The sequence below is a fragment of the Saxophila tyrrhenica genome (assembly GCF_035928015.1).
Source record: "Saxophila tyrrhenica strain CCFEE 5935 chromosome Unknown scaffold_10, whole genome shotgun sequence".
NCBI lineage: Eukaryota > Fungi > Ascomycota > Dothideomycetes > Mycosphaerellales > Extremaceae > Saxophila > Saxophila tyrrhenica.
Window position 1 is genome coordinate 648,342 of NW_027041742.1, and position 21,022 is coordinate 669,363.

Consider the following 21,022-nt stretch of genomic DNA (forward strand, 5'->3'; position numbering starts at 1 on the left):
GTGACGTGATCATTGTGTCGGTATAGACATTCTTACTCTTACTCTGACTCTCTCCTCTCTTCTTGCATCTATACAACAAACCTCGCTGTGGGTCTGTCCGTGTCTTGTCATCTCTACCTTCCTACACCTCCCCAGCCCTCGTCAAGCTGGCAGAAAGATTGAAGCAAGTCGCTGCCGCCGTATCTTCCATTCTCCCGCACAACGTCGAGACTACCGATCCCAAGATGGCTGGCGCCGATGCAGAGGAGCAAAAGTACCAGGACGAGGTGAAGCAGCTGCAGCAATGGTGGTCGGACTCGAGATGGCGGTACACGAGGCGTCCGTACACTGCCGAGCAGATTGCTACTAAGAGAGGCAATTTGAAGATCGAGTATCCGAGCAATGCTATGGCGAAGAAGCTCTGGAAGACTGTGGAGAAGCGGTTTGCTGTGAGTACAGAATACGATGGAGCTTACGGAGCTTCGCTGATGATGCCAGGAACGCGATGTGAGCTTTACCTACGGCTGCTTGGATCCGGTAATGGTCACGCAGATGGCCAAGTATCTCGACACTGTTTATGTGTCTGGCTGGCAATCTTCGAGCACTGCTTCGGCGACCGATGAGCCTGGCCCAGATCTTGCAGACTACCCTTACGACACTGTCCCGAACAAGGTTCAGCATCTCTGGAAAGCCCAGCTCTTCCACGACCGCAAGCAGCGTCATGAGAGGCTCAGCGCCCCTGCCTCAGAGCGCTCCAAACTCGCGAACACCGACTTCCTGAACCCCATCGTAGCCGATGCCGACACTGGCCATGGTGGTCTCACGGCTGTGATGAAGCTGACCCAACTCTTTGTTGAGAAGGGCGCTGCCGGCATCCACATTGAGGACCAGATGCCAGGTACCAAGAAGTGTGGACACATGGCTGGCAAGGTCCTCGTCCCCATTAGCGAGCACATCAACCGACTCGTCGCCATTCGCGCGCAAGCGGACATCATGGGCACCGACCTTCTCGCCATTGCCCGTACTGACTCCGAAGCCGCGACTTTGATCACCAGCACCATTGACCCTCGCGACCATGCTTTCGTTCTTGGATGCACGAACCCAGCGCTCCAACCGCTCAACGACTTGATGATCGCCGCCGAGCAAGCCGGCAAGAACGGCCCAGAGCTGCAGGCGATTGAGGATTCCTGGATGGCGCAAGCGGGCCTCAAATTGTACTCCGAGGCTGTCGCAGACACCATCAACGCCGGCGTACACGTCGACAAAGCAGGCATGATTGAGGAGTTCAAGACAATGTCCAAGGGCAAGAGCAACGCCGAAGCTCGCGCGATTGCAAAAGGTCTGACGGGCGTGGATGTGCACTTTGACTGGGATGCCGCGCGGACGAGGGAAGGGTACTATCGCATTCAGGGCGGGTGCCCGTATGCTGTGGTTCGCGCGAATGCCTACGCGCCGTATGCGGATTTGATCTGGATGGAGAGCAAGATGCCGGACTATGCGCAGGCGAAGGAGTTCGCGGACGGTGTGCACGCTGTGTGGCCGGAACAAAAGTACGTCTATCAGTCCTACACCACCGGCCCCCATCTCCTTGCTAACCACTTCGTGAAACAAACAGACTAGCCTACAACCTCTCCCCCTCCTTCAACTGGAAAACCGCCATGCCCTCCGCCGAGCAAGAAACCTACATCGCGCGCCTCGCCGCCATGGGTTACTGCTGGCAGTTCATCACCCTCGCCGGCCTGCACAGCACCGCGCTCATCTCCAACGCCTTTGCGAAGGATTTCGCTAAGAGGGGCATGCGGGCGTATGGCGAGACGGTGCAGGAGCCGGAGATTGAGCAGGGGGTGGAGGTGGTGACGCATCAGAAGTGGAGTGGGGCGGAGTATGTGGATGAGATGTTGAGGCTGGTGCAGGGGGGTGTGAGCTCGACGAGTGCGATGGGGAAGGGGGTTACTGAGGATCAGTTTAAGAAATAGTGTGGCGATGGCCGTGGGGAGTGGAATGCGTTTGGCGAAATTGTATGTAGCTGAGAATATACGTGAAATGTAAATTCAACACATCTAGCAAATGCAACAGAATCACGAAGTTTCCATCACTAACATGCCATCCAGGCTGCTCGCTGGTAAATAGACATGATCAAGTTTCGACTCAGTACAAGCTCGTGAAGAAGACACAAGGTAGCTGTTCGGAGGCACGATGACTTGCAGAATGCAACATCAAGACTAAGTCGAAGAGGAAGTTGTTGAAGAAGTGAACAGGCAAAGTAGCCATAAACATGATCATATACATTAGATACAATCACTTCATATCTCGACATCGTACAGGCCGCCTGACACAAGCCGTCGATACGGATCCACAGAATTAATATATCCCCGTCCGGAAAAACCCCTGTGCATGCTAAAACCCCGACCATCTATTATACCATCGTTGAACGAGCTTAGATGACACCAATGTCGGTCCAGTCCTGGAACTCGGGGGTGCGAGCAGCGATCTCACGCTTCGCCGGCGCGGCCTCAGCCTCGCCCTCAGTGCCCTCTGGGACGTCGGCTGGGACAGGGGTGACGGCACCTTCGGGCTTGAAGACGCCGAGGTTGACGAGCCAGGCTGCGGCGTTGAACTCCTGGTGGGGAGATTAGCACTGTATTTAGAGAGGTGCGGGTGTGTGTTGGTGGGAACTCACGGAGTAGATGGTGTGGATGCGGTAGTTGTACTCGTTGCCCTCCTCAGCTGGCTCGGTCTCGAGGACGACGAGAGCCGGGACGGGGATGGCGGCGGCCTCGGTGGGCTGGAGGTAGGCGGAGCGGGTGGACACCCAGCGCATGCTGACGGTGCCGTTGCAGTTGTGCCAGACGTCGAGGATCTCGAATGGGATGGGCCTGGGTGTGGTTAGCACGAGTGTATAGTGAATCGAGCGGTGTTGAAGACATACTTCTGCTTGCCGTGGCCAGCCATGAACTGCTCGCGGCTGGTGAAGATGGGCTGGGTGATGTCGTTGGGGACAGCGGCACCCTTGTTGATGACAATCGACACGGCCGACGAGTAGTCGACGAAGTCCTCGGTGAGACCGGCAAGAGCCTGCTCAATGGTGTAGCCACGGATCAGGTCCTGGAAGTAGCTGGCGACGATCTGGGCATCCTCCTCGGACATGCAGGTCTTGCACTCCTTCTTGGGCTTCGGCTTGCCGACGCAGCCAGGGCGGTCGATGCCGGCTCTGCAAGGCGGGGGCTTGGGCTTGCCGACGCCCTTGCCCTTTGGTGCTGGGGTGGCGATGACGGACGAGGCGAACGCGAGCGCCGCAGCGAAGATGGTTCCGGTACGCATGGTGAGGGATGTGGTTTTGTTTGCTTTTACTTTTTGGCTTTGGCTGCGAAAAGCGAGTGTGGTGTTCGTGGAAGAACGAAATTGGGGGTTGCGAAGAAGGTTATTATATGCGCTGAAAACAGGAATGCTGCGGATGAGAAGACAGGATCATCGACTGGGCCATGGCCGACAGCAAGATATATGCAGGAAACAAGAGGTTTCGCCCCCTTTCGGAGTCTTGTCGTCCAAGGAATCTCGATGCCGCCTCTCGACCATGGCAACTTGGCTGGAGATGTTTTTGGAACGACAGTACTTGGCTCACCTGGGCAGCCCACTGTGGTTGTCTTGAACGGGGAGAGTTCGAGGAGGTCAAGTCTCAGCCAAACAGAAGGCTAACAATGGTTATTTGTCGCGCCCAGCGCCCAGATTGCACAGCGGAGAGCCGGCGGTTGGTGGTACTGGGCGAAGGAGTCAACCAGATTTCCATCGTTTTTCATCAATTCCTCCCCACGGGTCCATCGACTCCGCTCGCCAGATGTCTTGTCGCCGAGCAGAGGCGGCGGAAACAATGTCAGTGCTCGCGCTCTGGACGGTCTCGGTGAGGTGTAGCAAGGAGAAGCCGAGAGTCTGGAGTGGAGAGATCGTACACCAAGCCACGTGCGCCTCTTCTCCGAGATCCTAAATCTGGACGCACAAGCCAGCCACTATTGACTTGGTATGCTCAGCATCTGGGCGAGGGAGAGTTTACCACCGCAGCTCTGGTTACCGTTTTGCGTGTCATGCGATGGACCAAGACGGCTGTGGACTTTCAATCAAACCCAAACAAAACACGATCTCGTCCAATTTGAGCATGCAGCAACCGGTTTTGGCATCAGCACTTCTACTCGAATGCCATTTCGTGATTCATGCCATATACTTGGCTACCGCTCCACACCGGTCCTTCGCTTTCTGCAATATACCCCTTCTCGCATTTTTCAAACTGCACTGTGTCTACCTGGGTTTCGAAGAAGTCTTCGTACCGCTGGTCGAGAGCGTCTGCGAGACTTTGCACCTCACCACGAGGGAAGAGTGTTTCCCATGGGTGCGTACATTGTCGCCCCGAACAGGTCTTGAGCACCAAGAGCAGGGCATCGAGCCGGAGGGTCAGCCTTGCCACGGTAGCCCCGGATGCGACAGCCTCAGCGTCGTTCTGTCGTTTCCGGTACGCGGAGGTGTTGGAAACCGAGACAGGCTCGGCCATGAGCAAAGGCTCAGCCTGCGCATGTTCTGCCGAATCGAGGTACGCGTTGAAATGCGCCGAATGATCCGTCTGGTACAGATTGTTCAGCTGGTACGGATCCGCCTGCATGCTGTCAGCCCTATACAGGCGCTCCAATTGGCTCCGAACAGCCCTACCTTCGTGTCGTACAGCTCATGCTCTCCGCTACACCACACCACATACAGGTAGCCGTACGACTCCGCTTCCACTCTCACGGCTTTGTAGGTATGGTTCGGGTACAACACACTGCCGTACTTGCCCTCCGACATGATGATGCCCCACCTACGAATAGAAGAGCAAGAGGGTCAGCGAATGGTCGAAGCACGGTTGCGTCTTAAACATGGGTTTGATACATCTCAACATTGACATGCTCCTGCCTTTGGTCTTCAACCCTGACACCATCCAGCGGTATGGCCTGCCCATCCAAGATAAAATCAATCGGCGGCCGCGCGCCCGTCAGAGCCATGAAAGTCGGCGCCAGATCAGTATGGCTAGTCACCACATCCGTCGAAATACCCTTTGGTACACCCGGTCCGCGTACTATAAGTGGAACATTGATGTCCTGCTCGAACGCACACTGCTTTCCCGGCTGTCGACGGTGCTGGCCGATGGTGTAGCCGTTGTCAGTGCTGTAGACGATGTACGTATTGTCCAGGATATCAGCCTCCTCAAGCCGTTTCACCAAGTGGTCGACCATCTCGTCGACTGCCTGCAGAGAGCGTAGACGGTTTCGATAGAAGTGGTCGTTGAAGTCGACATTCGTCTGGTTTTGCTTCGGTAAGCGCGATATCCACGAAGCACCGGCAGGCTCGTCTGGATTAAAGTTTGGTGTTCGAGGTACAACGACATCTGGAAAGAGATCCTTATGCCGATCAGCTGGTACAGGTGGCGACTGAACGTTCGTGTTCTCGTCAAAGTCGCCGTCGATGTTGTTTCGCTTGATATTGACATCGCTATGCGGCGCAGTAGGCGCAACGGTCAAGAAGAAAGGCTGCCCAGTCTCCTCCCTGGCCTGCAGAGCGTCGTCGAGAAAGCCGTGAGCCTTCTCCGAGATGACATCTGTGACATACTGGCCCTCGTAGCTGACTGGCTTGTCGAAGTTGCGTTGGAGAGTTGCATTGAAGTACCGATAGGTGTAGGGGTCCAGCAGAAACTCACTGCCCGTCCAGCCAGCAGCGTGCGGCGAATCGTAGTTGGTTACAGACTGGGCATTGAAGAGCTTGCCGACGTAATAGGTGCCGTAGCCGGCTTCTTGGAGCCAGAGCGGGAGGTAGTTGTTGTTGAAGCCTTCGGAGACAAACTTAGGGTAGCCTCCTGTAATCTTATGAGCACGGTGAAGGAAGACTAGTGGATGTACATGCGGCAAAGATGAAGCATCCGGAGTGAAACATGTATGAGTACTTCACCTACCGTATGGTGGATTGATATCAGTGACGTTGGTGTTGTCTTTATTGCGGCAACGTCAGCATAATAGTATGCTGGTTCAGCCGACGAGATACTTACGCGCCGCTTTACCTGTCCACATAGACACTCTCGACGGGCAGCATAGAGCGACTGTGCAGTAATGGCGGTTAAAAGACAGCCCTTGGTCCACGATATGATGTTTCAGGAGTGGCATATATGACAGCGAGTCCATCCGAAGATCCTGGTCATCGGTGAGAATAAACAGGACGTTGGGCGCCGTGGCTCCTGCTTGGAGGGGCCGCTGTCCATGCTGTCCCGCAGCGATACATGCCAGGCCTATAAGACATAAGTATAGGGGGAGAGAAGACTTAGGCGGTCTCATCGTGTGGTGTTGATGGTCGGCACGTCTCAGAGATCTCGACGGCAAAGCAAAAGCTCTGGCCGACTTCGCTGACGTCGTCTGGCCGACTGGCCGACAACATCCTTGCCCAAAGCAAAGCAGTGGTTGCCATTCCCTGCCTTTAGGTAGGTACCAAAAACAGCTCGAAAGGAGCGCAGTCTGTCTACCAAGGCAAATGCATACGTGGGCTCGTAGGCATTTATTACAAGCCATCTTCTACTCTAGGCATCGTGCATCCAGCAAAACGGATCAAGCAAGGCAACAGAAGCTTTGCATCACCATCATGTCCCGGCGTGTCAACGAGTATGGCCCTCTACTTGCGAGAGGCATGTTGGCCGCCGAATGTAACAGAAGCATCCGCTGTTACGGGCTCAGATGTCAAGTAAACGACCTTCCGGACGACCGCGACGGCCCCACGTCCGTCCCCTCCAAGTTACCGTACGTTGACCTGACCCCGTGGCAGAAGATACGCCAGCCGATACAGATACCTACTCCGGAGATGGGGTTGTCGTGTTCCCCACTTGCTCGCGATGCGGGGGCTGGCTGTTTGGGTCGAAATCAGCATGTAGCCGGCAGAGCCCTGTTCCCACAACTCTGCTCTGTTTACTGATCGTTCCTAGCATCTCTACGTTATGAACTGATCGCCATTTACCTTTCACATAGCATTTCGCTTGGCTCAAACTTCTTCCGCTGCCTCGAATGACACGGTAAGCGGTGAGGTATGCTCGTTTTCCTTGGATCATTTCTTTAGCGGTCTGCTCTGCTGGACATGGGAATAAAAGAAGCAATGGGCACGCACTGCTCGCTCGGCCGCAGCCCTAACACTCCAGAGCCTTTCAATTGTGTAAGATGCAACTACCAAGCTACATACCACCTCTTACTCTCCTGTTCTCCATCCTCCCTTCCCTCGTCTCCACCCATGCCATTCCCAAACCCTCCTCCAACCCCTCCAGCCTGCTCATCAACACAACAACTGGTCCCATCCAAGGCTTCATCAACACCACCGCCCCCAACGTCCGCCAATGGCTCGGCATCCCATACGCCTCCCCTCCAACCCTTGACCTCCGCTTCGCTGCCCCTCGTCCCGTCAAACCATGGACCTCCACGCTCGACACTACAACCTTCGCGCCGTCATGCATGCAGCAGTTCAGCAGCGGCAAGACGGTATACACCGAAGAAGTCCCACAGTTCCTGATCAACGGAGGAGTCTCAGAGGATTGTCTGTACATTAACGTCTGGGCTCCTGGGACCCCGACCGAGGAGAGCTTACCGGTGATTGTGTATGTGCCTGGAGGCGGCTTTTCGAGCGGAGGAGCGAACTCGGTCTACAAGATTCCGGATCAGCTGATTCAGAGGACGCAGAGCGTGGTCTTTGTTATTATGAAGTATGGGAAGATATCCGCTCTGAGGGGCGGAATGATGGCTGATCTGGGTGTAGTTACCGCGTTAACGTGTTCGGGTTTCCCAATGCGAAGGGATTAGACGATATCAATCTGGGGCTGTTGGACCAGCGGATGGTGTAAGTCGCGGTTCTCTCAGTCTTGGACGAGTTGTGGATCGTTTGATTAGCTGACAGTCTTAGTGTCGAGTGGACCAGAGACAACATCGCGGCGTTCGGTGGCGATCCCTCGCGGTACCTTATCCCCTTCCAATCCAAAGCTTAGAACGTACTGACCCTTTTCTCCCAGCATAACCCTCTGGGGCCAGTCCGCCGGCGGCGCCAGCACCTCCATGTACAGCTACGCCTGGCGCTCAGATCCCATCGTCAGCGGCCTGATCGCCGACTCTGGTGCCGCAGGCCTTTCCGTTGGCGAGATCGACAAGGCACAGACGAACTTCACCTCCCTCGCTTCGGTCGTCGGATGCAAAGGCTTAAGCGACGCGGCCACGCTGACCTGTATGCGAAATGTTCCGGCGGGGACGTTGGAGAATGCGCTGTCGACGAGTGAAGGGCTGGACTTTGGGCCGACGCCCGATGGGATGGTAGTTTTTGGGAACTACACTAAGAGGGCTGCTGAGGGTTTGGTGGCGGATGTGGTGGGTTTCCTCCGGATGTGCTAGCGACAGGATCGGCTGCTGACACTTACATATGATATAGCCGATGATCATGGGCAACAATGCCAACGAGGGAGCCGGCTTCGTGCCTTTCACGCCGGACGGGCCCGGCGATGAAGCGCTTGATGAGGCTTCGTTGGGTATCGAATGCTCAGTCGCGACTGGTGTCTCGTGAGCAGTCCTTATCCCGCCGCGAAGAGATGTCAAGGCTGACTCGACTCTTACAGGGATCGTATGCTCTCCAACTCCACCACATATCGGTACGAATACTTTGGCAACTTCTCCAACGTCTCGCCAGTGAGTTGGATGGGTGCCTATCATAGCTGTCAGTACACCCGCCCTCTGTTATCGTTGCATGCGCCATCAACTCACACACATCTAGCCGAGCTCCCTTTGGTTTTCGGGACGCATCCTTTGTACCGTGGCAATTCTACAGCTTTCGAATGGTCCGTTAGCGAAACCATGCAAGGTAATACCCTCGTCTTGTCTGCTTCCCTTGTTGCACTGATGCTGACATCCACAATACAGGCCTGTGGCTCTCGTTTGCCGCCGACCCTTCCAAGCCGCCAAGCGTGCCGTCGTTCTCATGGCCGGCGTATGAAGCTGGAGAAGCCACTTTGGCTGAGTTTGCACGGCATAATACAACGGTGCAGGCTGGCAGTGGTACGCTTGATGCCAGTCTTTGTTGAATGGTGGGTCCTAATGGAGATGCACGGCTGTAACAATCAACAAGGGCACTCAAGCGATCTGTAGGAGTGAGTAAGAGATGAATGCCAATGATGAAAGAGAGTCGCTACGGAGCCTGCACTCGAGAGATACATGTAATGAGAGTCTCACCGAAAACTGGTTGGAGAAGGTCATACTCGATGGATTATCCCTTGTCACGTAAACCATTGAAGCACATCCGGGTGTGCCATTCCTACCTGTATACTGTCGTTTACGGCTATAGTACTAGAATGGTTGGTAAGGTAGTAAGGGCTGTAGAGTGAAGTTCAAAAAGGCCATTGACCCTGTAATCCCACCCTTGCCCGACAACAACCTTGGCCGAACAAAAGCATTGGTTGCCATTACCTATCAAAAACTGCTCGACAGGAGCGGAGTCTATATCTGCAAGGGCACATGATGTATATTAGCTGGGAGGTAGGTTGACCAGGACGTCTTTCACTACCTTAATTTTCTGGACAAATTTGGTTTTTATCCTCTCGGTCTCCCAGCAGCGCAATTCGAGGAGAACACCAGACGCCTTGCTGCCCCAGCATGTCCGCCGTATCTGATCACGAGGAGCCATGGAAGCTCACAGCCGCCGAAGTACTGCCTCTTCTACGTAGCGGAGAGCTAAAGGTCCTTGATCTCGCAAAGTCACTCCTCACCAGAATCCACCAGCGAGACGAAAGCGTCAAGGCATGGGTATGGCTTAGTCCTAGCCAGATCCTACAACAGGCTCAAGTACTGGACGACATACCTTCAGCTCAGCGTGGCCCATTACATGGCCTGCCTGTGGGAGTAAAAGATATCATCTTGACCAAGGACATGCCTACCCAATACAACTCGAAACTGTACCAGAGCGAGACGCCGATCAACGCGGACGCGAACTGCATAATCACCTTACGACAGGCTGGAGCTTTGATCTTTGGCAAGACCACAACTACCGAGTTTGCCTCAAGCAAGCAAGGCAACTGGCATCAGAACCACACGGCGAACCCCCATGATCTCGAGCGAACACCGGGCGGCTCGTCTTCGGGATCGGGAGCAGCGGTGGGTGATTTTCAGATTCCGGTGGCTTTGGGGACACAGACGGGAGGGTCTATCATACGACCTGCTTCGTTTAATGGGTGTTATGGCTTCAAGTGAGCCGTCCTCGGCTTTGACATAATCACTGTGTTACTGACAAGTATTGCATCTAGACCGACTTGGGGTTCAATCTCTAGAGAAGGCATAGCCCAGTGGAGCTGGACCTTGGATACCTGCGGCTTCCTCTGCCGGTCAGTCGAGGACGTGGAACGAATTCTTGACGTCTTCCAAGTCATGGACGATGAACCCATACCAAAAGAGCCCTTCAGTCTCAAAGGCGCAGTAATCGGCTTCGCTAAGACGCACAACTGGCCTGCTGCCGGCCCGGGCACCGAGAAAGCTATGGAAAAGGCAGTCGAGCTTCTGAAGAAGCAAGGGGCCAGAGCGGAAGCTGTTGATCTGCCGGAAGACATGGGCTTCGACAATGCATTGAAATGGCACAACACCGTGCTGAACGCAGAAGGCAAGACGTCGTTCCTTGGTCAGTATAGGACGGATACGAAGCTGCTTCACGACGATATCGTTGGCTATGTGGAGAACAGGAAGAACGTATCTCGGAAGGACCAGCTTGAAGCATACGATAGCTGTGCGAGGCTGAGGGTCACTTGGGACGAGATCGCGAGCAAGTGTGATCTTGTCATCACGCCTAGTATACCGGATGAAGCTCCCAAAGGATTGGAAAATACTGGCAATATGGTAGGCTCGTCCAAAAGCTGTTGGGCACTGACAAAGGCTAAAGGTATGCAGACATTCTGTTCGATGTGGACAATGCTACACGCACCAGCACTCAATATACCGGGCTTTGCTGGCGAGAACGGCTTGCCCATCGGGTTGACAGCTGTTGCACCCAGGTTCCGAGACAGACACCTGTTGCACGTTGCCAGAACGATCGGTCCCCTGTTCGAGAAGGAAGGCGGGTGGCAACGGAAGAACGTTGAAAGCATTCCCATCAGACAGCCTGTCCGGAGAAGCTCGACGGGGTTGAGGAGTACCTAGATAGGTGAGGAAGCACGGGACCATGCAATGCCTTTGGTCATCTCGGATGGAATGGTTCGACAGAGTCAATACGTAATCGACGGGGACTCGATTGCCCCTTTGAGAAGGCATTGTCGGGAAGAGCTTCATGTGTATGTACAACGCATCCGTACGTTATGGAATATCCTAAAAGGTACCATAATCAACAAGCTGTTGGTGAAGTGATGTGAAGTGAATGTGTTCGTTCTGTCCATAACACACCGCTCCTGCCGTCCGCTTGACCCGCAGAATGCCGCGATGAGGCACGAGCGTTTTGCAAATTTATCCTAGAATGGAGCCAGAGTCATTGAAACATCTTTCTCTCCTAGAGTCACCGTACGCAAGCATTTGGGTGTTTTGGCGTTAAGGAAAGAAAGGCATTCAACATGCATGCTGTCCCGTTCCTTTCTCGCGCCCCCATCTCGCTGTGCTCGCGCCAGCGGGGCATTTCAGTGCATCATTCGCGAGGCCGTGTTTTTTCTCAAAGCTCGAGAATTTCTGCCTTTCTTCGACCTCATCCACACTTCTGCCGTCGTTCCTTACACGTCGCACCATCAGCCATGACGGCAACCAAGATAGACGGCACGGCCACGGCCAAGTCTATCAGGGAGAGGTTGGCGAAAGACATTGCTGAGAAGCAAGCGAAGAATCCTCGCTACAAGCCCTCGCTCGTCATCATTCAGGTTGGGGGGCGTTCCGACAGCAGCACCTATGTGAAGATGAAGCTCAAGGCGGCCGAGGAGGCGAACATCGAATGCAAGCTTGAGCATTACGACGAATCCATCAACAACTATGAACTCCTACGCAAGATCGAGCTTTTCAACAATGACCCTAGCGTCCACGGCATCCTGGTCCAGCTGCCATTGCCATCCCACATCAACGAGTACGAAGTCACGAGCGCAGTGGCGGATGAGAAAGACGTTGATGGATTTGGAGGGCCCAATATCGGCGAGCTGGCAAAGAAGGGTGGCAAGCCGTTGTTCGTGCCATGCACACCACAAGGTGTCATGGTGCTGCTGAAAGAGGCTGGTGTGGATCTGAAGGGAAAGAATGCTGTCGTCCTTGGACGAAGCGACATCGTGGGTGCACCCGTCAGCTACCTGCTGAAGAATGCCGATGCTACAGTTACGGTGTGCCATTCCAAGACACAGGATCTTCCTGGGGTCATCAAGAATGCCGATGTCCTCGTTGCTGCCATTGGCAAGCCTCAATTTGTCAAAGGCGACTGGATCAAGGAAGGTGCTGTCGTGATCGATGTGGGCACGAACTTCATTCCGGACGAGTCGAAGAAGTCTGGACAGCGACTGATTGGTGATGTGGACTACGATGCTGCAGTCAAGGTTGCAGGTCAGATTACACCTGTGCCTGGAGGCGTTGGACCGATGACCGTGGCAATGCTCATGCAGAATGTGGTCAATTCCGCAGATGCAGAGCGTGAGCGGCAAAAGACTCGCAAGGTCGTGCCATTGCCGCTGGAGCTCAAGACGCCAATTCCATCTGACATTGCTATCTCTCGGGCTCAGCATCCCAAGCATGTCAGCAAGTTGGCGGCTGAGGTGGGAATCGCGCCTCATGAGCTTGAGCCTTACGGGGCGTACAAGGCGAAGGTGTCACTAGAGACACTGACGAGGCTCCAACACCGCCGCAATGGTCGCTACATTCTTGTGGCCGGCATCACGCCAACACCACTCGGCGAGGGCAAGAGCACTACTACTATTGGTCTTTCGCAGGCATTGGCCGGACAGCTTGGTCGTGTTGCCTTTGCCAACGTTCGGCAGCCGTCTCAAGGTCCAACGTTCGGTATCAAGGGTGGTGCAGCAGGTGGTGGCTACAGCCAAGTCATTCCCATGGACGAGTTTAACTTGCATTTGACGGGCGATATCCATGCCATTACTGCAGCCAACAACCTTCTCGCCGCTGCCATTGACACCAGGATGTACCACGAGGCTACGCAGAAGGATGGACCGCTCTTCCGACGTCTGGTGCCAGAGAAGAAGGGCAAGCGGGAGTTTGTGCCTGTCATGTTCAAGCGCCTCAAGAAGCTCGGAATCGACAAGACCGATCCGAACGAGCTCACAGAGGACGAGCAGCGAAGGTTCGCAAGACTGGACTTTGATCGCGAAACCATCACCTGGCGCCGGGTGCTGGATGTCAACGACCGCCATCTCCGTGGCATCACTGTCGGTCAAGCACCGACCGAAAACAAGGTCGAGCCAAGGCAGACAGCTTTCGACATCTCTGTGGCGTCGGAGTGCATGGCTGTTCTGGCCTTGTCGACATCGCTAGCAGACATGCGTGACCGTCTCGGCAGGATGGTGGTTGCGAGCAGCAAGGATGGTGACCCCATTACCGCTGATGACATCGGCGCTGGAGGAGCTCTTACCGCCTTGATGAAGGATGCTATCAAGCCAAATCTGATGCAGACCCTGGAAGGTACTCCAGTGTTCGTACATGCTGGACCATTCGCCAACATCTCGATCGGCAACAGCAGTGTCATTGCAGACAGAGTCGCACTCAAGCTTGCTGGCACCGAGCCTGAAGAAGAGGCTGAACGTAATGAGAAGGTCGGCTTCGTCATCACCGAGGCTGGCTTCGACTTCACCATGGGTGGCGAGCGCTTCATGAACATCAAGTGTCGCAACTCGGGTCTTGTGCCAGACGTGGCTGTCATTGTCGCGACCGTTCGCGCACTCAAGGTGCACGGCGGCGGTCCCGAGATCAAGCCTGGCGAGCAGCTAGCTGAGGTCTACCGCACAGAGAATGTGGAGACTCTTCGCAAGGGGTGTGTCAACTTAGCGAAGCACATTCAGAACGCTAGGTCGTTCGGCGTCAACGTGGTGGTAGCTATCAACCGCTTCGAGACGGACACCGACGCAGAGGTTCAGGTCATCCGCGAGGAGTCTCTCAAGGCCGGTGCCGAAGATGCCATCGCTGCCAACCATTTCGCCGAAGGCGGCAAGGGTGCTGTCGATCTCGCGAAGGGTGTCATCACTGCTTCGGAGAGATCGAAGCCAGAAGAGTTCAAGCTCCTGTACGGCGACGAGGGCTCCGTACAGGCAAACATCGAAGCCATTGCGATGAAGATGTACGGCGCCGACAAAGTCGAGTTTTCTGAGACGGCGCAGAAGAAGGTCGACACCTACACGAAGCAAGGCTTTGGCTCCTTGCCAATCTGTATCGCGAAGACCCAATACTCGCTTTCCCACGATGCTTCTCTCAAAGGCGCACCAACCGGCTTCACCGTGCCCATTCGGGATGTCAGGATGGCTGCTGGCGCCGGGTACTTGTACGCTTTGGCAGCAGATATTCAGACGATTCCCGGTCTGCCTACCGCGCCTGGATATTTGAACGTGGAGGTGGATGGAGAGACGGGCGAGATTGACGGGCTGTTCTAGACGCCGTCTCTCAATAACCTGTTGCATGAGGCGTTTGGGTTTTGCTTTCGAGATACCTCGCTCTACGTTCAACAACGTGAGCATGCATGGGGTGGGAAATGGGATGGGTCGAAAAGTGTCGGCTTTCATATCAACTGATGAAGCGCGGCGCTGGGGTGTTATTGACGGACTCATACATGTAGTCTGTGAATTTTGATAGGAATACTAAGTGCGCTCTAGAAGAGCTCTATATCCTTGCTCTTTCCAACCCGGCTTTGCACCTCCCACATTTGTGCCAGTCCTTGCACCGTTGAAGACGTCTTCAAACTCTCATCATTGATCACAAGCTCCACATGCAAGATCCTAAACTGCCCAGAGCCCATCACAGAAACAGACAACCTCCCACCCGCGGCTCATCGCCGACGCAGCGACTGTGTACAACATTCAGCTGCTGTTCCATTCCCTGTCTTCCCCAAGATAACGCTTTCTGGACGTAAGAGTACATCAACGACAGAACAATCAGCCACCGGCAGCCTAGAGAGACATAGTCCGGCCATGGCTCCCTCGACCCGACCCAATATCATCTTTATCATGGCCGATGACCATGCCAGCAAAGCCATATCCTGCTACGGTGCCGGTATAAACCACACGCCCAACCTCGACCGACTGGCCAAAGACGGCATGCGCTTCAATCACTGCTACGTCAACAACAGCATCTGCACACCCTCCCGAGCTGCCATCTTGACCGGTACCCATAGCCACGTCAACCTCGTCCGGACACTGGACTCGAAACTCGACAATCGTCTTCCCAATCTGGCGAAGCAACTCAGAAGCGGTGGGTACCAGACTGCCATGGTCGGGAAATGGCATCTTGGAGAAGGCAAAGCGCATCAACCATCCGGGTTTGATTACTGGAGCGTGCTTCCTGACCAAGGAGAGTACTGGGATCCGCATTTCATCGAGGAGGACGGGATGAAGCAGGTTGACGGGTACGTGACTGATATCATCATGGACAAGTGTCTAGACTGGATCGACGAGAGGGATAAAAAGAAACCGTTCTTCCTGATGTGCCACCACAAAGCCCCCCATCGGAGCTGGGAATGCGATGACAAGCATCGCGACTTATACAAGGACCCGATCAAAGTCCCCGAGAACTTCACAGACAACTACAAGCACCGCGCTCGCGCTGCAAGAGTGGCGAAGATGCGGGTGGCAGAGGACTTGACGTACTTTGATCTCGGGCTGGTGCAGCCGGACGGTGGCAAGAGGGTTGGCGAGAAGATGACGGATCTCTGGAACGTCTACGATCGTAAAGTTCCTGCGCCGGAGGACGTGACGGAGATGAGATTGATGGATCGGGAGGATGGGACGGTGTTTACGTTCGAGACGAAGGAGGAGTTGGCGAAGTTCAAGTATCAGCGGTATATGCAGAGGTATTTGAGGACGATTCAGAGTATTGATGATAACGTTGGGCGGATGCTTGATTATCTCGACAAGGACCCGCAGCTCAAGGAGAACACGCTGTTGGTGTATACCTCGGATCAAGGCTTCTTCCTGGGGGAGCATGGCTGGTTCGACAAGCGGTTCATGTACGAGGAGAGTTTCCAGATGCCTTTGCTTGCCCGCTTCCCATCGAAGATACCTGCTGGAACGGTCAACGATGATCTTGTGAGCAATGTCGACTTTGCGCCTACCTTTCTCGAGCTTACTGGTGTTTCGACACCATCCTACATGCAGGGGATTTCATTTCTACCACTCCTTCAAGGCGAGAAGGTCGAGAAGTGGCAGCAGATCGCCTACCACCGCTACTGGATGCACAACGACATCACGCACTTCGCGTACGCCCACTACGGATGTCGAGACCAGCGCTACAAGTTGATTTACTGGTACAACGAACCGCTCGATGCCGAAGGCGCGAGGCCGGCAGACGGCGATCACAAGGAGTGGGAGCTTTTCGACTGCGAAGAAGATCCGCTGGAGCTGTTCAACGTATGGAGCGAAGAGAAGTATGGGGAAGTGCGCGAGAGGATGACAAAGCTATTGGAGCAGAAGATGATGGAGATTGGGGATGAGATGGTGCATGACAAGGAAGAAGAGAAGGATATGGCTGCTGCAAAACCTGGTGTGTTGTCGAGGCTGTGGACGGGGAGTGGGAAGAGCAGATGAATATCTCGCAATACTATTCGGCGGCCGAAGTGAATCCTTACGATCGCCCACCATAGGGCGGCGTAGGGCTGGGGACGATTTCGAGGGAAGGACTTGTTCAGCCTTCAAGAGGATCTCGGGGTGATCAGCCTTGTTGCGCAGTTGTTTGACACTTGAGGACCCGTTAATATGTCACCGGCGCGTTCGAGACGTGTAGTCCACGAGTACGGTGATATTTGTCGCGTGGTCAAGACGGGTAACCGGTAGTACCGCGGTGGCAAGGAACACGAGGCTCTGCTGGGAGCACCGCGTCTGCTAAAAATGGACTCGTATGCAGCGTTGGCGCTTTCTGAGGAGGCCTGCATGCTTCTGGAAGCTAGTCTATAGATCGATAAGGGACTTCTCGATTCCAGGGTCGTGAGTTCCCTTCGGAGAGTCATGTTATTGTGCGAAGATGAAGTATGTACGTGTAGTCGCTTTCATGTGAACCTTCAAATTTTGACAGGCGACGTTGTTCCGAGAAGTTGCCCCCGAACGGTGGCGCATTGCGGCTGGGGCCGTCCTTGGCTGAGACGAGGAGACGGACCCTGGGGGTGGAGTACTTCATTGTTTGAAGACACTTCCCTTGACATCGCTCCCTGAGATTCCTTTGTCGCGAACCTGCTTTCCTACCATCACCTTCTCGAAGACCGCAGTACAAGCAGGCGCTCCGCACGCCGTGAGCCGCATTTTGACACTCATTTTGTTGGGAAGAAGCACGTGAATCATGGCATACCAAGGTGGTGGAGGGTATGCCGGCGACCCAAGTGTAAGTAGGCGACCACGCTCACGGCCACCGTGCGCGGGAGATGGTGGTATGCTGATGTTCACTTGCAGCACGGCTACCCGTTGAGGCGGCATGACAGCGACGATGATCAGGAGCACGCGCTTCTGCACACCAACCCGACCGGCCAGTATCAGGGCCCATTCGAAGATCCGCACAACCAAATGGGCACTCCGGGCGCTCACGATACGACCGGCTACAGCCTTGAGGAGTCGTATATTGGTGGGAATGGGCACGTGCCACCATACAATGGCTACCACGAGCAGGGCTACGGAGGTCCTCAACTCGATGCCGGCTATGGAGACAAGGACCGTGCCCCCAGCCCGTACGCTCCCAGTGAGACGAGCACTGAAGCCTGGCGACAACGCGCCAACCCCGACATGGGTCCAGGCAGCGCGGGAGCAATGAAGCGCAGCGCTACTCGCAAGGTCAAGCTGGTCCAGGGCGCCGTGCTCAGCGCCGACTACCCAGTGCCTTCAGCCATCCAGAACGCCGTCCAAGCGAAATATAGAAATGATTTGGAGAGTGGCAGCGAGGAATTCACGCACCTGCGCTACACGGCCGCTACCTGCGACCCGAACGACTTCACGCTTAAGAACGGGTACAATCTTCGGCCGGCAATGTACAACAGGCACACTGAGCTGCTCATTGCGATAACATACTACAATGAGGACAAGACTCTGACTGCCCGTACCTTGCACGGTGTGATGCAGAACATCCGCGAAATCGTGAACATCAAGCGAACAGAGTTCTGGAACAAGGGTGGTCCAGCGTGGCAGAAGATTGTGGTCTGTCTGGTGTTCGACGGTATCGATCCTTGCGACAAAGGCACTCTTGACGTGCTTGCAACCATTGGAATCTACCAGGACGGTATCATGAAGAGGGACATTGATGGAAAAGAGACTGTTGCGCACATCTTTGAGTACACCACACAGCTGTCGGTGACGCCAAACCAGCAGCTCATCCGGCCACTGGACGATGGCGCATCGACTCTGCCTCCTGTCCAGATGATTTTCTGTCTCAAGCAGAAGAACAGCAAGAAGATCAACTCCCACAGATGGCTGTTCACTGGATTCGGGCGCATTCTGAACCCAGAGATCTGCATTCTGCTCGATGCGGGAACGAAGCCAGGCCACAAGGCCCTTCTCGCTCTGTGGGAAGCCTTCTACAACGACAAGGATCTTGGTGGTGCTTGTGGTGAAATTCACGCACTTCTCGGGCGCGGCTGGAAGAATCTGCTGAATCCGCTTGTGGCTGCACAGAACTTCGAGTACAAGATCTCCAACATCCTGGACAAGCCGCTGGAATCCTCCTTCGGGTACGTGTCTGTGCTTCCAGGTGCTTTCTCAGCATACAGATTCCGCGCCATTATGGGACGGCCACTCGAGCAGTACTTCCACGGTGACCACACACTCGCCAAGCAGCTCGGTCCTAAGGGCATTGAGGGGATGAACATCTTCAAAAAGAACATGTTCTTGGCCGAGGACCGTATTCTGTGTTTCGAACTGGTTGCCAAAGCCGGCAGCAAGTGGCATCTCACGTACGTCAAGGCGGCCAAGGGTGAGACTGACGTGCCTGAAGGCGCTGCAGAGTTCATTGGCCAACGCCGAAGATGGCTGAACGGATCTTTCGCGGCCACACTCTATTCGCTCATGCACTTCACGCGCATGTACCGGTCAGGCCACAACATCATCCGGATGATCTTCTTCCACATTCAATTCCTGTATAACACCTTTTCGACATTCCTGACATGGTTTACTCTCGGTGAGTACAGCAGAGGTCGTTGGAACATGAGGACAAGCGCTAATATCACACACAGCTTCGTACTGGCTGACTACAAAAGTCATTCTCGATTTGGTCGGTGGTGTGCCATCTTCGACCAACAACATGAATTGCTGGCCCTTCGGCAACACTGCAACACCCATCGTCAACACCGTCATCGAGTATCTCTACCTCGCTTTCGTTCTGCTACAATTCATCCTGGCACTCGGTAACCGACCCAAGGGTAGCAGATGGAGCTACATCGTCTCTTTCGTATTCTTCGCCCTGGTTCAGACATACGTCATCATTGACTCTGTCTACCTGGTCGTCAATGCCTTCTCCAACGGTCTAGGCTTCGCTGGTAAAGACGCAGACGAAATCGCCGAGTCCTTCTTCTCCTCCGGCGGCACGAGTATCATCCTGGTGGCTCTGGCTGCGACGTTCGGCCTCTACTACGTCGCCTCCTTCCTCTACCTCGACCCGTGGCACATGTTCACTTCCTTCGGCCAATACCTCCTCCTTATGTCGTCCTATATTAACATCCTCATGGTCTACGCCTTCAGCAACTGGCACGACGTTTCATGGGGTACCAAAGGTTCCGACAAAGCCGACGCCCTGCCCTCCGCTTCGACCCAGAAAGGAAAGGACGGCAAATCCAACGTTATCGAAGAAGTCGACCTCGCACAGGCAGACATCGACTCGCAGTTCGAACAGACCGTCAAGCGCGCCCTTACTCCGTACGTCGCGCCCAAGGAGGAGACGAAGAAGACGCTCGAGGACTCGTACAAGTCTTTCCGCACCAAGCTCGTCACGTTCTGGATATTCTCCAACGCCCTGCTGGCGATCGGTATCACCTCGGACGACACGAACGAGTTTGGTGTCACCAGCGGTGCGACGACACGGACGGCGAACTTCTTCCACGCGCTGCTGTTGGCTACGGCGGCGTTGTCGATGATTCGCTTCTTTGGCTGCATCTGGTTCCTGGGCAAGAGCGGGTTGCTGTGTATGTTCAGGCGGCGCTGAGCGTCTCCAGCCGCTGATGCGGGCATGCGAGACTGGCCTGGCGCCGGCTCGCTACGACTTTTTGAGACTTTGTTTGGAAAGGCTTGCGATGGAGAGGGTATGATACCTAGCTTCACAAGAAATGCATTGGAGGTGTGGGATCTTTGGCGTATGTGTTGCGAGTTCTAAGATGGGTGTACTGGTATGCTATAGGTCTAGTGTATCATTGATATGGCATTGCTGTTGTTTATTCGTTGATTGGGTCGTAGCCTTGATGCTCTTGGTCCCACCCTACTGACTGACCGTCCACGATGATAGCTCACTGAGGGCGAGGGCGAAGGCAACGGCGCCTTGCCGTGGCATGGTGTCTTCACTCTTGTGCCTTCACCTTGGTGCAATCTCCTCACGCCAAGGGTCGATGCATCGTACTAGCAGCGCCTGTAGACAAGGGAGCAGTTCGCAGAAGCTGACTTCGCGGTCAAACAGCCGTCATGCGCTGCGGAGATAACATGTATGAGGCATCCCCATTGGTGGTATGGGTTTAGATGCATAACAATGCCCGGGGATCGCAGACACGTGGGGTGTGTTAGTGCTTAGGCGAAGGGTCGATCGAAACGACACGAAACCTTTTGAGTCCTCGAGTTCTTAAAGCAAGCGTGAACAGTGTATGGTCAGAAGAGCGACGTAGAGTAAGACTTCAAGGCCGCGAGTCGTCT

At 54.7% G+C, this 21,022-nt stretch overlaps 9 protein-coding genes across 9 annotated transcripts; 6 read left to right on the forward strand and 3 right to left on the reverse strand.

The window, feature by feature from the left end:
- Nucleotides 1-224: 224 nt before the first annotated feature.
- On the forward strand, nucleotides 225-1,955 carry ICL1 (isocitrate lyase 1; the record flags this gene model as incomplete). Its single annotated transcript, XM_064804023.1, has 3 exons — nucleotides 225-428; nucleotides 478-1,529; nucleotides 1,595-1,955. The coding sequence occupies 3 exons, from the start codon at nucleotides 225-227 to the stop codon at nucleotides 1,953-1,955; spliced, it is 1,617 nt and encodes a 538-aa protein (XP_064657824.1).
- A 461-nt stretch (nucleotides 1,956-2,416) lies between these two features.
- On the reverse strand, nucleotides 2,417-3,300 carry LTR77_006784 (uncharacterized protein; the record flags this gene model as incomplete). Its single annotated transcript, XM_064804024.1, has 3 exons — nucleotides 2,417-2,599; nucleotides 2,660-2,855; nucleotides 2,909-3,300. The coding sequence occupies 3 exons, from the start codon at nucleotides 3,298-3,300 to the stop codon at nucleotides 2,417-2,419; spliced, it is 771 nt and encodes a 256-aa protein (XP_064657825.1).
- An 859-nt stretch (nucleotides 3,301-4,159) lies between these two features.
- On the reverse strand, nucleotides 4,160-4,806 carry LTR77_006785 (uncharacterized protein; the record flags this gene model as incomplete). The annotated part of the gene is made up of 2 exons (XM_064804025.1): nucleotides 4,160-4,621; nucleotides 4,675-4,806. The coding sequence occupies 2 exons, from the start codon at nucleotides 4,804-4,806 to the stop codon at nucleotides 4,160-4,162; spliced, it is 594 nt and encodes a 197-aa protein (XP_064657826.1).
- Nucleotides 4,807-4,871: 65 nt separating this feature from the next.
- LTR77_006786 (uncharacterized protein) lies at nucleotides 4,872-6,323 on the reverse strand (the record flags this gene model as incomplete). Its single annotated transcript, XM_064804026.1, has 2 exons — nucleotides 4,872-5,851; nucleotides 6,041-6,323. The coding sequence occupies 2 exons, from the start codon at nucleotides 6,321-6,323 to the stop codon at nucleotides 4,872-4,874; spliced, it is 1,263 nt and encodes a 420-aa protein (XP_064657827.1).
- Nucleotides 6,324-7,190: 867 nt separating this feature from the next.
- LTR77_006787 (uncharacterized protein) lies at nucleotides 7,191-9,085 on the forward strand (the record flags this gene model as incomplete). Its single annotated transcript, XM_064804027.1, has 8 exons — nucleotides 7,191-7,726; nucleotides 7,780-7,860; nucleotides 7,924-7,974; nucleotides 8,030-8,378; nucleotides 8,440-8,567; nucleotides 8,624-8,721; nucleotides 8,779-8,865; nucleotides 8,925-9,085. The coding sequence occupies 8 exons, from the start codon at nucleotides 7,191-7,193 to the stop codon at nucleotides 9,083-9,085; spliced, it is 1,491 nt and encodes a 496-aa protein (XP_064657828.1).
- Nucleotides 9,086-9,653: 568 nt separating this feature from the next.
- LTR77_006788 (uncharacterized protein) lies at nucleotides 9,654-11,183 on the forward strand (the record flags this gene model as incomplete). Its single annotated transcript, XM_064804028.1, has 3 exons — nucleotides 9,654-10,243; nucleotides 10,301-10,883; nucleotides 10,935-11,183. The coding sequence occupies 3 exons, from the start codon at nucleotides 9,654-9,656 to the stop codon at nucleotides 11,181-11,183; spliced, it is 1,422 nt and encodes a 473-aa protein (XP_064657829.1).
- Nucleotides 11,184-11,761: 578 nt separating this feature from the next.
- ADE3 (tetrahydrofolate synthase) lies at nucleotides 11,762-14,596 on the forward strand (the record flags this gene model as incomplete). The annotated part of the gene is made up of 1 exon (XM_064804029.1): nucleotides 11,762-14,596. The coding sequence occupies one exon, from the start codon at nucleotides 11,762-11,764 to the stop codon at nucleotides 14,594-14,596; it is 2,835 nt and encodes a 944-aa protein (XP_064657830.1).
- A 534-nt stretch (nucleotides 14,597-15,130) lies between these two features.
- On the forward strand, nucleotides 15,131-16,741 carry LTR77_006790 (uncharacterized protein; the record flags this gene model as incomplete). Its single annotated transcript, XM_064804030.1, has 1 exon — nucleotides 15,131-16,741. One exon carries the CDS (start codon nucleotides 15,131-15,133, stop codon nucleotides 16,739-16,741), a length of 1,611 nt encoding a protein of 536 aa, XP_064657831.1.
- A 745-nt stretch (nucleotides 16,742-17,486) lies between these two features.
- CHS3_2 (Chitin synthase, class 3) lies at nucleotides 17,487-20,327 on the forward strand (the record flags this gene model as incomplete). The annotated part of the gene is made up of 3 exons (XM_064804031.1): nucleotides 17,487-17,528; nucleotides 17,597-19,307; nucleotides 19,363-20,327. 3 exons carry the CDS (start codon nucleotides 17,487-17,489, stop codon nucleotides 20,325-20,327), a joined length of 2,718 nt encoding a protein of 905 aa, XP_064657832.1.
- Nucleotides 20,328-21,022: the final 695 nt, after the last annotated feature.